General features: G+C 53.3%; 2 protein-coding genes across 8 annotated transcripts in view; one reads left to right on the forward strand and one right to left on the reverse strand.

Moving 5' to 3' along the window:
- The window catches only part of BCL7C (BAF chromatin remodeling complex subunit BCL7C), a 31,481-nt gene extending 22,235 nt beyond the window's left edge, over positions 1-9,246 (reverse strand). The window contains exons 1-6 of one of the 2 annotated variants that reach the window (XM_069571322.1): positions 8,337-9,246; positions 7,715-7,793; positions 7,248-7,356; positions 6,991-7,152; positions 4,809-4,894; positions 3,864-4,059 (exon numbers count right to left, since the gene is read on the reverse strand). In XM_069571322.1, coding sequence (XP_069427423.1) covers positions 3,934-4,059; positions 4,809-4,894; positions 6,991-7,152; positions 7,248-7,356; positions 7,715-7,793; positions 8,337-8,428 — 654 coding nt within the window. In that variant the 5' untranslated portion in view covers positions 8,429-9,246 and the 3' untranslated portion in view covers positions 3,864-3,933. Of the gene's footprint in view, positions 1-3,863; positions 4,060-4,808; positions 4,895-6,990; positions 7,153-7,247; positions 7,357-7,714; positions 7,794-8,336 lie in introns of those variants that run through there. The other variant, XM_069571323.1, reaches the window with a different exon arrangement.
- Positions 9,247-10,559: 1,313 nt separating this feature from the next.
- CTF1 (cardiotrophin 1) lies at positions 10,560-14,936 on the forward strand. Of its 6 annotated transcripts, none has more exons than XM_069571330.1 (4): positions 10,560-10,818; positions 12,202-12,320; positions 13,703-13,727; positions 13,816-14,936. In XM_069571330.1, exons 2-4 carry the CDS (start codon positions 12,295-12,297, stop codon positions 14,278-14,280), a joined length of 516 nt encoding a protein of 171 aa, XP_069427431.1. In that variant the 5' UTR covers positions 10,560-10,818; positions 12,202-12,294; the 3' UTR covers positions 14,281-14,936. The 6 variants fall into 6 exon arrangements, with proteins under 6 accessions (XP_069427431.1, XP_069427429.1, XP_069427428.1 ...); XM_069571327.1 differs by lacking the exon at positions 10,560-10,818 and adding an exon at positions 10,951-11,170; XM_069571331.1 differs by lacking the exon at positions 10,560-10,818 and adding an exon at positions 10,967-11,030.
- The last annotated feature ends 264 nt before the right edge of the window (positions 14,937-15,200 follow it).

The raw sequence follows: 15,200 nt of genomic DNA on the forward strand, positions 1-15,200 counted from the left end.
GGTAGGTGTTATCAGTGTTACAAACTCTATATAATAAAATATTAAGGAAAAAAAATCTTCTAAATCTGATCATGTTACTGCTCTGCTCACACCTCAATGGTTTTTCATCTCACCGACAATGAAAGCCAGGTCCTCACAATGGCCTCCAAGAAGGATGACCTTACACTCTAGTTATCCCAGGATTCATCTGTTATCTGGGTATAACTGTTAATACTGGGTTGGCCAAAAAATTCATTTGGGTAAGATTCATAATCCTTAACATTATGGAAAAACTCAAACTTTTTGGCTCAATACATCTCCTTTGGCTCAATACATCTCCCCTGGGATGCCCCGCAGGTCCTCAGCCTCATCCTCCTCCCAACCTGTTCCCAGCATGTATTGAGCCAAAGGAAGACAAGGCTGGGATTGTGGGCCATTTCTGGGGAATCCCAGGGGGGCATGCTGGGAACAGGTTGGGAGGAGGAAGAGGCTGAGACCTCAAAACTCAATATATCTCCTTTTATCCTCAAAGTTTGAATGACACGTTACGTGCCTGACTTGCCTCTGTGGCCCTACCTGACCCGACCTCACTTCCTACCCTTCTCTCCTCCCATCCCTGCACTCCAGAGGCACTGATATCATTTCCAGCCATGTGCCCCCTCAGGGCCTTTGCACTGGCTATTCTCTCTTTCCGGAATGTTCTTCTCCCGGGTAAGCGCAAAGCTCTCCCCTTAACTTCCTTCAAACTTTTCATCAAATATCTCCTCCAAAGGGCTTCCCTTGAATTTCTGATTTCACAATTGCAGTCTCCTCTTTCCCCACCTCCCTTACTCTATTTTTTCTAAAGTACTTGTAATTTCCTACATAAGATCTAATTTACTGAAGATAAGGTCCATGAAGGCAAAGATTTATTTTCCATTAAGTCTATGCTGTATCCCCAGGGCCTAGAATAGTACCAGGCAAACAGTAAGTGCACAATAAATATATGTTGTTATAATTAGCAGCTGGGTAGACAATGGATGGGTGACGGGCAAAAGCAAAGCAGAGAAACTCACTGAGTAGCACCAGCAAAACACCAGGACCCCAAAGAAAGGGCCAGAAGGTGGGAAGATTATTTAGAACAGGGACTTCATGAGACAGAGCGCCTCATCAAATGTTGACTCTGACTTCTGGGTGCTCCCACCTTAGCCAACTCCTGGGATTGTGGGCCATTTCTGGGGAATCCCAGGGGGGCATGCTGGGAACAGGTTGGGAGGAGGATGAGGCTGAGGACCTGCGGGGCATCCCAGGGGAGATGCCTTGAAGGCACGTGGCCCTGAGGCACGTGGGGGCACAACTTGAAGACAGACTTGGGACCTTAATTCAAGGAGTAGGTGGGACCCAGCAAGGAGAGTCTTCATGACGAAAAGAGCTAGGTCAGAAAATGTTCATGAGGGATATTTTAGGGGTTAGGAAAAGGAGAGAATGACAAAGGAAAAAGAATGGTGGGGCACCGGAGGCTAGGGCCCAAGAGCCAAGGGTGAAGAATTTCCAAAGAGTGTGGACGTGGGGAGGGGGCAGGGAGGGCATGGCAAGGGGATGGTCATGGGTATGGCTATGGAAGAGGTGACTTTCAAAGTTACGGAGTAGTTACAGAGTAGACTACAGAAAGGGCGCGGGCAGGCTTGGGCCAAGGGACAGATGCCCAGAGCCTGAGGCCTTGGGCCAGGAGAGGGATAGGAATGGGGGAGACTCAAACTTAAGCCTTTCAAAGGCTACTTGGAAATAACTTCTTTCCCAGTCTCACTGGCAAGTGAGTCTCTGCCCTCTACCCCTACTGCTGAACATCCTCATCTATAAAATGGGCTAATAGGGAAAACAAAAGCCATTTATTGAGCACTTACTATGTACCAAGCCGAGAACTCTCTCTCTCTATGTATCCCTTCATTTAATCCTCACAATCATCTCACCAGGCTGATATTACTATTATCTCCATTGTACAGATAAAACAACTGAGGCACAGAGAGGTTAAGTTGCTTGCTCAAGGTCACAGAGAGAATGAATGGGAATGCTGAGATTCAAACCCAGAGCCTGAATTCTGAGCCTTAATACTGTACTAATCCATACAAAGCACTTTACAGAACACTCTTGTTACCCCATGGGGTGATACATGAGATGACCCACACACCCCGAAAACAGTTGAGATTAGTACCACTTGTGCTGGGCTGAATTGTGGCCCTCCAAAGATGTCCATGCCCTATCTCTGGAATCTGTGATGATGTTACTTTACATGGCAAATAAGATTCTGCTGATGTGATTAAGAATCTTGAGATAGTAAGATTATCCTAGATTATCTGGTAGGTTCAAAGTAATCACCAGAGTCTTTAATAGAGGGAGGCAGGAGAGTCAGAGAAGAAAAGGTAACAATGGAAGCAGAGAGAGAAAGGGAGTTTGGAGGATGCTACTCTTGCTGATGGATTTGAATATGGAGGCAAGGACCACAAAACTTGCAGGTGGACCGCAGAAGCCAGGAAAGGCAAACACACACGCTCTCCCCTATAGGCCCTGGAAGGAACGAGCCCCTGCTGACACTTATTTTAATCCACTGAGAGTAATTTTGGAAATCTGTCCTCCAGAATGCTAAGGTAATAAATCTGTGTTGTTTTAAGCCACGAAAATTGTGATAATTTGTTAGGCGACAACAAAAAATGAATATACCACATCACTGCACACCTGGTTCCCCTGGCCAGCCCGGCTCAAATAGTATTACTACTGCAGCTGCTATCAGGAAATACCCCTAAATTTTTTAAAAAGTTCTTTAAAGTTTCAGTGAGGTCTTCTCTGAACCTCAGTCTCTTCCTTTGTTAAAAACAGGACTCTGACTCTGACTCTCTGGCAGGCATAGAGTGAAGGTTTCTTATGTGATTTGAAGGTTCCCACAAATCATTGCAGCAGATGAGGCCTAGCTATTGTCCCCATTGGTCAGATGAACAAACTATAGCTCAGAGAGGGAAAGGAGCCCAGCATAGAGCCATAGGGCTAGTGAGTAACAGAGCCAGGACTTCTGACTTCAGATCTACCATGCTGAGGTACATGGCTCAGAGTCCAGCTCACCTGCCATCTCCTCAGAGAAGCCTTCCTGGAGAGCCTCAGCTCATTCATTCATTCATCAAATAGTTACTATGATTGTTCTATGCCAAGTGTGCTGCTAGGCATGGCTGGGACCAAGTTCTGCTCTCAGTGGCCCACAGCCTAGTGGATGAGACAGATGCACAAATCCACCATCCCCCAACATCCTGATCAATACTGAGACAAAGGGAGAGAAACACACGGGGTGGTGGTGTGGGGGCCCAAACGGTGGGAGAAACTCACTAAGCCTGCAGTCAGGGAAGGCTTCCTGGAAGAGGTGGCGATTGAGATGAGGACAAGGAAGATTCCACTAGGAGTGTGGGCAGGGGTCCACTGGAGGAATGGCTGACCAGAGGCAGGGAGGCACCAGACGGTAGCTTCCTCGGGGCAGGGAACAGGTTGGGTCATCGCAAGCCCCCAAATCCCTCTAGGCCTCCATGTTCCTGTGTGTGAATGAGACTCACACGCCTAGCAGCCCAGAGCTTTGGTAATTGCTGGGCCTGGGCAGGACTGAGCAGGAAGAAAAGGGGTCCTGGGGATTCCCAAGAGCAGGACAGCCAAAGGGAGGGTCAAAGGTAAGGGGGACAAGACAGAGTGAAGAGAGGGTGGGGCAGGCAGGATCCTGGCTCAAACCCCCCTTCCATGTCTGACTCAGGGTATAGCTATAGGTTGATCCTCTTAGAGCCTCAGTGACCCCCTCTGAGAATTGGAGCATGAGACAAAACTGTCTCCAAAGACCCTCCCCAGCCCTGACGGGGAAACGACATGACACAAAATTACAAAAGGGTCTTTATTTGTAAAAAGCCAAAGGGGCCCCAGGGGCGACAGGACAGGCAGGCCGGCTTCTCAGGGGTCAGGGGCATTTGGGTAGATGCGCTTGAGTGGGGGGGCGCCCTCCGAGTCCTCGGGATCACCCTGGGCTGCCTCAGGGACAGATGGCACGGGCTCAAAGACGGGGTAAGCTTCAGGGGCCTGGAGAGGAAGGGTGGACAGGCGTGAGCTCCACCCCAACCCAGGAGTGCAGGCTCCTAGCCCTGCCTTCTCCAAAGCCTCTACTCCACTCCCTTCCCCGACTCGGGAGTCTAGCCCAGGGCTGGGGGTCTAGGATGCAAAGTGTGTGTATGCTAAGTCGCTTCAGTTGTGTCCGACCCTGTGCGACCCTATGGACTATAGCCCACCAGGCTCCTCTGTCCATGGGGTTCTCCAGGCAGGAATGCTGGAGTGGGTTGCCATGCCCTCCTCCAGGGGATCTTCCCGACTCAGGGATCGAACCCACATCTCTTACATCTCCTGGACTGGCAGGTGGGTTCCTTACCGCTAGCGCCACCTGGGAAGCAGACTAAGTAAGGCGCCGGAAACAACACTGGGGGAAAGAAGCTGATAATTCTGGAAAACGTATCACACGGTAGTCCTTGTAGGAAAAGTCAGAAGTTTGTGGGAGACTTTTTAAAGCTAAGTTACATACTTAGGATTAAAAAAAAAAAAACTTGAAGGTGCCATGAGCTTTTCAGGTTTTTAATGGTCTCAAGTCAGCCCCCATCCAGCCTGCAGGATTTTGTTTCTAAAACACCCTTTTCTTTTCAGTCCCAAGAACCCAGCCTTAGCTGTATCCAAGGCCTACATTTCCCACCTTGACCTCAAGAGTGCAGCCCTCAAGCTTTTAGCGACCCCACAGCTCCCCATTTCCTCCAAGACCTGGGAGTCCAGGTGGCCACTCTCACCTCAGCCTCCAACAATTCTGGAACAGGCTCCTCCTTGGTCAGCATGGGGGGTTCATCCGTGCTGCCCGCAGGTACGCCTCCAGGATCTGAAACATGAAATTAATAGACGTTCCCTGAGCCACTGCAGAGACCAGGAAGGAAACCCACGAGTCACATAAGCCTGTGGGCTGTGAGAGCACTGAGTGGGGAGCCAGATCCCTGCCTGCAACTCAGAAAGAAAACACAGGAAGGACACGTAGGTGGGATCTTGACGGGTGAGTAGATTTGATCAGGTAGACAAATGCGCCGCTGGAGTACATTTCAGGCAGAGGCAACAGAAGCTCGGCAAGCACAGATCTGGGTGTTGGACTCCGTGCGTGGGTGTTAAGTCACTTCACTCGTGTCTGACTTAGTGCGACCCTATGGACTGTAGCCCACCAGGTTCTTCTGTCCACGGGATTCCCAGGCAAGAATACTGGAGTGGGCTGCCATGCCCCCATCCAGGGGATCTTCCTGACTCAGGGATCAAACCCGTGTCTCTTTATGTCTCCTGCATTGGCAGGTGGGTTCTTTACCACTGAGCCATCTGGGAAGCCCGGACTACCTGGGTTCAAATTCTCACCTTGGGCAAGTAACTTTATTTCTCTAAGCCTGTTTTCCTGTCTGTAAAATGGGGATGATTATAGTAATGACTGGGCTCCCTGCTGGCTTAGTGGGTAAAGAATCTGCTTGTAAAGCAGGAGGCACATGAGATGCCGGTTCAATTCCTGGGTGGGGAAGATCCCCTGGAGGAGGACATGGCCACCCATTCCAGTATTCTTGCCTGGAAAATCCCCATGGACAGAGGAGCCTGGTAGGCTAAAGTCTAAAGGGTCGCAAAGAGTTAGATACAACTGAGTGACTACACCACATGCGTAGTAATCACCACACGAGACTGTTGTAAGGATTAAATGAGACAGGAAAAGCCATTAGCACGGGGCCTGGCACAGAGTAAGTGCTCGATAAATGCGAATTATTGTCTTTATATTAGTAAAGGTACAAAAGTGTGTGGAATGATCTAGACATGGAACATAGGCCCAAATCAGGGTGTTCTTGGATGGGAACAATGAGGTCAGTAGGGGACAGTTCATGAAGGGCCCAGAGTGCCAGGTTGAGGAGTCAAAGGTCATAGGGCATCACTGAAGCTTTGTAGCAGGAAAAGAACCTTGTCAAACTTGTGCTCAGTGGGGGTACAACTGGAGGAGGGAAGATCCCGGAGGCTGGAGCCAGGTGTGGGCGGGAGAGATGACAGAGCTGGGGAGGCAGGGGAAGGCAAACACACCGGGGAAGTGAATCTGACCAGACAGGGGACTGACTCTAGGGGAAGACATACGAGGAGGACTCATGCCCAAGATCCTAGCTCACTGGCTGTGTGTGCTTAGGTAATTTACTTAACCTCTATGAGTTTTGGTTTCTCATCTATAAATAGAGATCATAACCCTCATAGGGTGTAGTGAAGATTAAATGAGATAAAACATGGAAAGTGCTTAGCTCAGTAAATACTAGCAGTTACATTATCACTTATTATTAATCACTCTTATGAGTATCACAATTGTTTTATCGTGCATGCATGTTCAGTCATGTCCAACCCTTTGGGATCCCATGGACTGCAGCCCACCGGTCTGTCCAGGAGATTATCCTGGCAAGGATACTGGAGCAGGTTGTCATTTCCTCTCCAGGGGATCTTCCCGACCCAGGAATCGAACCAAGGTCTCCTGCATTGGAGGCGGAGTCTTCACCAGCTGAGCTATCTGGCTGCTGTTTAGTCACCCAGTCATGTCTGACTCTTTTGAGACCCAGTGGACTGAGCCACCAGGGAAGGCCCAGCAAATACTTATCGAGCACTTACTATGTGTTCCATGGTGTTCTGAGGATAATACCAGTGAACAAGGTCAACGTGGGCCCAACAGTCAGGAAGCTGACATGAGGGGGAAAGAAAGCTATTTAACTAGTACGAAGCTAAATCTACATGAAAATCTCAGACAGTGATAAGCTGTCCACAGAAGCTAAGAAGCCAGAGAAGGAGAGAGACAGTCCCTAGAGGAAGGGCAGGGACTTTCCACAGAACTCAGGGAGGCAACTTAGGAGGAAGAGCTGGCAGAGGGGCAAGCTGGTGGCTTCCACTTTGGAGTGGAGAGGGCTCCTGCGAGGCGCCTGGTCCTACCTCTCTCCTGGCCCAGCTGTGGGGGCTGAGCATCCTCTGGGACCCCTTCCGGTGGTCCAGCAGGTGACACAGGGCGGCTGGGCTGGGGGGTGCCCCCAGGGCTGGGCTCTGTGCCCTTCTGCAGGGAGCCTTCCGAATGGAAACTCTGGTTACTGTTCTCATCTGTGGGGGAAAAAAGCCAAAAGGGTTGGGCCTGAGGCCCCAGTCCCTTCCCTTAATGCCCACAGCCCCCCCCACATCCCAGCATCCCTACCTACCATTGAGATCCAGCAGGATGAGAGGGCCGCCCCCTCGGGGACTGGCGCCTCTGCCCCTCCGCTCCCGGCCTCGGGATCTCTCTGCCCCTCCACCTGCCCTCCGGCGCTCCTGGGGGTTAGAGAGCTAAGGGTCAGAGGCAGCTTTCTGGTTAGCACTTGCCAAGCCTCCACTGTGCAAATAAAGAAACTGAGGCAGAGAGAAGCGGAAGGCCCCGCATGAGGTGATGGGTTGTGCACACTGGGTTAGGTCTTGAACCCGGGAGGTGGGGGCGGCGGGGGACCGAGGTCTGGTGATGGGGGGGGAGGGGAAGAGGCGGAGTTGCTATTAATTGTTAACATCTGTCTGTGCTCCTGCATTTGAGCTCCGAGTGGAGACTGGAGGTGGAGGCCAGGGTGGGGAGGGGCTTGCCCGAGGTTACACAGAAGAAGGGCCTGGGACGGGGGTGGAGGGGGGGGGACTTGCTCACCTCCTCCTGGGGGTCCACCACTGGCACCCACTTGAAGATACGAAGGGAAGTGTCGCCCACAGTCACCCAGCGCTTCTCCCTGTGGGATAGTGGGGGGACTGGGTCAGAGAGGCCTGAGGGGAGGGCCACCCCGGGAGTGGGACACATCTGGGGATACCCCGAGATGTGGGGGTGATGCCCTGATGGAAGGGGCACTTTTGCTAAGAGGACATAGTTAGAGGGAGAAAACCTGCAGACCCGAGGGCACAGATTGGCAGGGGCTGGGGGGGAGTTGCTTCTAGAGAGAGTGTGACTTGGGGTCGCGGCTCTGCAGACCCCTGGGGTATACACATGGAGAGCTCGGACTCTGAGGCCGGCTGGGGACCTTAGCAATGAAGATCCCCAGCACACTCGCGGGAGGAGTGTCAAAGCTTCAGGGGGCGGGGCGTAAACGGGGGCTCCAGCTTCTGGAGGGCAGGACTGGGGAACACGCTTTGTAGACCCCAGGGTGTAGCCAGAAGGAAGACAGAGCCCCGCAGCTCCGGCGCGCAGCTGGGCGGCACAGCTGGCGAAGCGCGGGTAGACTTATCTGGGGGAGGAGTGGCCCATCGGGTCCCGTCCCTGGCCCCGGGGCAGCGCTCACCATCTCCGGACCTTCTCGATGGTCGCCATCACCTTCTTGATGTCATCCTTGGCCCGGCTCCGGGTCTCGGCCCGCACGGTCCGGCCGGCCATGCTGGCGGGGCTGGGGCCCAGGCCGAGCCCGCGGCTGGGCCGCCTCCCGTCCGGCGGGCTCAGGCTCGGCGCCAGGCCGGGGCGCCGCTCTCTCGGCCCGTCGTCCCTCCGGGAGTTGGTCGCGCCCTCCCTCGCTCCCCCAACGCCTCCGCGAGTCCCCGCCCCGCTTCCTGCCGCCGCGCCCCGCCCCGGCCCGTCCCCGGAGCGGCCGGGCGGCGCGGGCGGCCAGAGCCCAGGCCTGGAAGTCGGCCGGCCCCGCCCCAACCGGGCCCGCCCCCTCGGGGCACCCGGACGCGCAGCGCCCCCTGCCCGCCGCCGAGAGGCAGGTTGGGGGCAGCTGGGCGACTGGACGCGCGCGGCGGGGCTGCTGCCGTGCGTTCAAGCCACGTGGGCGCCAGGGGGCGAGAGAGGGTCAACGTCCCGTGTGAGACCGCTGCGCGTGGGGACGTCCCTGGGACGCTGTGGGTGTGGGTGGGTGTCTCTCTCGCCAGGCTATCAGGTTCTACACTGTTCTACTACCCCTTCATCCATTCATTCAACAGTCTGAGTGCCAATTACGTGCCTGACACTGCATATAACTGATTCTTCACCCACCAAAACGGCTAAAATGAAAACGACGAAACCTACCAAGTGGAGGCGAGGAAGTAGAGCAACTAGATCCCTCATATTTCTGGAGGAGTGTAAATTGGTAGAGATACTACTTCGAAAAGCTGGCGGTTATTCAGCGAAACTATGATCCAACAGTTCCACTCCTAGGTCGTTAACAGCCGACAGAAATGCGTGGGTATGAGCACCAAGGGGCCTGTCCTGGAATGTTCATATCTCTGTGATAGCCTCAGACTGGAAACAACCCATCGACAGGGGAGCGGAAAGTGAACTGTAGCCTGTTTACACCGTGGAGGACCCAGCAAGAAGGCTGAGGTCCTGCTACCCCCAACAACGGAGACAAGTCTCATGAAAGGAGTAGGATACAGAAGTACACATTGTATGATTTCATTTACATGAAGTTCAGAACCGACAACATCAATTAATGGTGTGAGAAATCAGGAGGGCGGTCACCCATGGGACTGGGAGGGGCTAAGAGGAGGGTTCTGGGAACGGGTCATGCTCTGTTTCTTAATCTGGTGCTGATTCCCAGGGCATGTTTACTCTTGGAAAATTCGTTGAGCTGTACGCTTATGATGGTGTGCACTTTTCCCTACTTGAATGAAAAGTTTACTTAAAATGGAGTATGTCTTGGTTGATTTTGTTTGAAGCTGTGTTTATCAGCAGACATGCTAAATTTGTGTGGCTGTGTGTGTGTATTTCAAGGGTGTGGCTACTGTGTCTGTGTGTTTTCCAGTGACTATATTCAGAGGGATTAAGGTATAGGAAGGTGGTTATGCCAACATTTCTGGAGCCAAACTGCTGGGGTAAAATTCTACCTCTGCTTGTCCAGTGACCTTGGACAAGTCACATCTCTATTTCCTCAACTACAACATGGGAATGAGTTAATATGTGTATAACTCTTAGAACAATGGCTTGCACACAGTAAATACCCAATAACAGTCTCTGTTAATAAGTACGATGGCCTCACCTGCTGTGCCCTCTGCCAGTTCATCCCTTTCTTCCTTTATTCTGGCAATTGTCTCTTCATGGCAATATACTCCCACACTCACAGGTCTCCTTCCCAATTTCTTCATTCACAAACCCTACATGCTGTTGTCTATGGTTGCCCCATCAGACTGTGAGCTCCTTAGAGGCCCAGAGACCAAGAATGGATCATCATTTCTGGGTGCCAGAGCCCAGGACAGAATGTGTTCTTGGGAACCACGTGTGGGGATAAGTAAATGCATTAAGACCCTACAGCATTTTTCTGCATCAGGTTAGTGGGTTGACCTTTGGGTATGACTCCCTGTACCCGTCTTTTTAAGCTTGTTTCTGTTTGAGAACTCTTCAGGAGATGCGGGTGTGTCAGAAGTTCTCTTACTGGGCCTGGTCAGGTGTGATGAGTGGTCCCCTAGTAGGTGTGACTGTGAAAGCAAGGGCAGAAGGCATCTGAAACAGGCCAGGAGTGTATATACTGGCAGGTGTGGTCTAAGCCTGAGGGCCCCTACCTTGGCCTCTCAAGCACCCGCCTTTCCCCTCCCCCAGACAAGAGGAAGGGCCAGCACATTCCTGTCCTGCCAGCTGCGCCCTCTCCTACCCTCTCCCTCCCCTCCCCCATCCAACAAGCTTTCTCCGAAAAGCAGCCCGGGCCGCAGATCGGAGCCTGAGCCTTCTCCTCCCATCGGACCTCAGGACTGCCTCCAAGGCCCGGGCACCCCAAGCCTGAGGTCCCGAGTCCACTCTTCAGACAACCTGCTGCCCTCCTCAGGTCCCCTTCGCGACTAGGCCGAGTAAGCAGAGAGGTGAGCTAAGGGCCAAGGAATCCGGCCTGGGACGGCGGGGGTGGGGTGGGGGGTGTGTGTGGAGGGGGTAGATTGTTGGGGTCTGAGCCCTGATTGGCTAGGCCCGGGCCACGCCCCTACCCTTTTCCCCCTTCTCCCCCCTTCGTAAGGGGGGCGTGGAGGCAACCAGGATCAGCCAGGGGCCAGCATGAGCCGGAGGGAGGGCAGTCTGGGTAAGGGGCTGAAGGGTCGGATGCCGAGCGCCCGCGGGGAGCAGGGGCAGAAGGGCTGGAAGCTGGGGTCCGGGTCACCGCCACCCCTAAGTCGGGGAAGGGAGCGGCCTGAACGGGGGAGAACAGGGCAGCGGTGTCAGGTAACGAGCGGGTGAGTTGTGGGTGAGCTGTGGGAAGGGGCAAGGGCCAGAGTTTAGAGCAGGCTTGGGGCTGTGCCTTCAGAGACTTGGGCTCAGGAGATAGATCACCGGTTCGAGTACACGCTGGGGGAGGACTGGGGTCGTGGCTGGAGCAGGACGCCGGGATCCTGAGTATCGGAAAAGAATCAGAACTGGGAGCCAGAGGGGTAAAGTTAGGGGAGGAAGTCTTTAGGCAACAGGGGTAGGTGAATGACAACAAGAGGCGAAAGTTGAGGCTGTTAAGGATAGGGACCCGCGGGGCAAACTCTGACTGGGGGCGGGGCGGAAGTTGCCGGGCCAGGACTACATCCCCCAGTATGCCCTGTGCATGCGCGCTAAGCATCTCGGGAAATGTAGTCTTCCTCCCGGAGCGCCAACCTCTAACTTGTGATGGTTAAGGCGGGTTACTGATTCACTGATGGGGCCCAGTGCCCCGCCCATGGTCTTGCACTGTAGGGCCGTCTGGGAAGGAATGGGACATCAGTCTCCTAATCTGTAAAATGGGCTTAAAGGCTTGTTTCAATTTGAAGTTCTGTGCTTTGATGATGCTGAATTCCACCAACAATCACTGAGGTACAGAGACATGTGAGCCCTGTCCTCCAAGGGCTCCCAGGCTGAGACAGATTCCCCTAGATAAAGAAGCCAGCAAAAGAACCACCTTGGAAGTATGAACTAATGGCCCTTAGTAGAAAGAAGAAGTTAATTTAAAGGAGTGTATCTGGAGGCTACACTAATGAAGCTGTATGTGAATTTGGCTTTAATAAGACTTCAACAATGGTTTGGGGACAGGGAATGCATTTCAGGTGGAACAACCATTTGGCAAATGTCTGGTGCCCTATTCTCCCTCAGTTGGAATGGGACAGAGCCTGTCTGGCTTAAAAATTGGAGAATTCAGAGTGGGGCCTCTGGGTTCAGGAAGAGTGAGCCTGGAAGAAGTAGTCAAGAAGCAAGGGGTTGGGGTGCTCTCATTCCTCCCCTGCTTTTCCCACCAGAGGACCCCCAGGCTGACTCCTCAGCCTCACCCCTTCCCCACTTGGAGGCCAAGATCCAACAGACACACAGCCTTGCCCGCCTCCTCACCAAATATGCTGAGCAGCTTCTCCAGGAATATGTGAGTGGGATTGGGGGTGCGGGTACCAGGGGCCTGGGAAATGGGGAAGTATAGATTAAGGGGTCTTTGACCATTCATTTTCTCAACCTCTCTTCACAACTGCAGAAATTGGGGCTCCCAAGAGGGGTCAGTAACTGGCCATTGGTCATCATCCAGCAAATTGGAGGAGGACTTTCTCTGTGCCTCAAATGCCCCTCCTTAGAGGGTCCCTCCTTGGTGCTTTAAGACAGAGGCAACCTAAGAGAGTGAAGGGGAGTTTGGCCTGGGAGTCAGAAAACCTAGGTTCTAGGCTCTGTGTGTTCTTGTCATATCACCTCTGTAAGCCTGGATCTCCCCAGATGTCAAAGGAGGCAGTTGAATAAGAGGAACTATGAACTCCTATCTGTGTCATGCAGACGGGCCATTTCAATCTAGAGCAGAGGAATGCCATCCCAAGAGGGCACTTTTACAGAGGAGGGGGGTTTGCCAACACCTTTGGCTGACCGGAGAACCTTGACCAAGGAAACAAGGCGGTTCCCCAGATTACTCTAGTATAGTGGAGGGAGCCTGTAGTTTTGAATCATACAGACTACAAGCCTGCCGACTGGTGACCTTGGGCAGTGATGATAACATTAAAAATAATAACTTAATAATTATGACAGCAATAGTAGGGTAATAAAACTAGGTTTGTAGTCCTACCAACCTGGGGTTCAGCTTCCAGCTTCTGCCCCTTCCTAGATCTGGGACAGGTCAGCCTGAGTATCCTCATTTATGAAATCATCACCATTGTCAATACATCCATTATTGGGAAGATTAGGAATAGTGTGTTTTAAGCAGGAGACACAGTGCCTGAACCAGAAGCAACATGTTAGCAAAGGATAAATAGTATTGTTATAGCATCTTTACAAATTACAGATCACCTTTATCTTTTCATTTGTTCATTCTCATGACAGTTACTCATGGAGTCCCTGGCTATGTGTTAAGCAGGTAGAGAGGGGGGGGGGAAGATGGGGAAGGGAGTCAAACGGCTTTGGCCCCTGCACTATCTTCTGTGATTCTCAAGAGGTCCCTGGTAGGAAGGAAGGACACAGAACTGTCCCTCGTCTTATAGAAGAGACCATTGAGGCTTAGAGAAGGAAAGGGTTTTGCACCCGACTGCACAGCTAGCAAGTGGTGGAGAACAGGATTTGAACCTGGGTCTGTAAGATAGCATTAATAAAAGAGGTAACATTTTGTGTGTGTGCCCTCCCAATGAGTCAGGACCTGCCTTAAGCCTCTTAGCACGCATAAAACTACCTTAAGAAGTGGATACGTTTATAATCTCTATGGAGTAGATGAGAAAACAGAGGCCCCTGTGTAAAGTCCACGGTGGTTTTTGTTCTTTTCTATTCTCTCAAACACAGCCGTCCTGTTGGCAGTGTGTCACTTGTGAGAATGGGGACACTGAGGCCCCAGGAGAGCGGTGGAGGGCTGAGTTCGCAGCCGAGGAGCCGCCCTGACTGCCTCGTCTCCGCAGGTGCAGCACCAGGGAGACCCCTTCGGGCTGCCCGGCTTCTCGCCCCCGCGGCTGCCGGTGGCCGATCTGAGCGACCCGGCCCCGGGCCACGCTGGCCTGCCAGTGCCCGAACGACTGCGGCTGGACGCCGCGGCGCTGGCCGCGCTGCCGCCGCTGCTGGACGTCGTGCGCCGCCTCCAGGGCGAGCTGAACCCGCTCGCGCTGCGCCTGCTGGGGCGTTTGGAGGACGCGGCGCGCCAGGTCCGGGCTCTGGGCGCCGCGGTGGAGGCCGTGCTGGCCGCGCTGGGGGCCGAGAGTCGCGGGCCCCGGCCTGAACCCGCGGCCGCCGCAGTCGCCGCAGCCACTGCCTCCGCGGGCGTCTTCCCGGCCAAAGTGCTGGGGTTCCGTGTGTGCGGCCTCTACCTCGAGTGGGTGAGCCGCACTGAGGCCGACCTGGGCCAGCTGGCGCCCGGGGGCCCGGCCTGAGCGCCCGCCGCGCGGCCCAACTCGCGGTGCCCTCCCGGCCGTCTCCGTCTGTCCCCATCTCTGTCAGCGTCTCTCTGACCTCCGACTGCTTCTGTCTCTCTGTTTTCTTTGGACGCTTCTCCATCTCTTTTTCTCTCTGGGTCCTTCTTGTCTCCCTCTACGACTTCCCGTATCTGTCATGTCCTTGCTCCCCCGAGTTTCTCCACCGCTTGCGTCTGCCTCTCTGAGCATCTCTGTCTTCCCGTGTCCTGTTTCCTCTTGGCCCGCTGTCGCCTGTGCATATCTCCACCTCATCTCAAGGAAGGGACACCTGTCACTCTGTTTGCCTCTGTCCTTCTCTCTGTCGTGTCCTGGCCAGGAACACACCTGTTGGCCCTGTGGTGGAAGGGCTACTCCAGACAGATTTCAGCCACCTTCGCCCAGGGTCACTCTACCTGCTGCTCTCCCTGTCCCCCATCCCACCCCTTGTGGCCCTGCCGCCTCTCCCTTTGATGCCCTCCACCCCTTCCCCTCCCTCTGCCCTAATCCACACCTTCCCTTCTCCTCAAGTCAGGTTTATGGAGACAAAAAAAAAAAAAAAAAATCTCACCCCTTTGAAGAGTTTTATTTACGAGAATAAATTAATTTTTTGTAAATAAAATGTTTAAAAATAAAAAGAATATTGAATTTACTAGTATATACAGTCGTTGAAAATGGGAAGACACATTTAAGGAGAATAAGATCCTTGGGGTATGGCCTGGTGCCCCCAGCCATCCGCAAAAGCCACACTATAAATAGGAGCTTCAGGAGAGCCCAGGGCTGGGATGCCATCTGTCATCCGGAAGTGGATGTGTCCTGAGCAAGAAACAGATGTGACTCAGGCCCTTAGCTTTTCAAGAGTCAGACATCCATTGAATAGGAAGTGAAGCACCGTAAGATGG

This window comes from Ovis canadensis, chromosome 24, assembly GCF_042477335.2.
Source record: "Ovis canadensis isolate MfBH-ARS-UI-01 breed Bighorn chromosome 24, ARS-UI_OviCan_v2, whole genome shotgun sequence".
Lineage (NCBI taxonomy): Eukaryota > Metazoa > Chordata > Mammalia > Artiodactyla > Bovidae > Ovis > Ovis canadensis.

Bases quoted from the DNA above. Each gene is read 5' to 3' on its own strand.
- CTF1 (XM_069571326.1), top strand. From the start codon at position 11,943: ATGAAGCTGTATGTGAATTTGGCTTTAATAAGACTTCAACAATGGTTT. The intron at 12,321-13,815 runs GTGAGTGGGATT...TCGTCTCCGCAG, and splicing joins AGCAGCTTCTCCAGGAATAT to GTGCAGCACCAGGGAGACCC.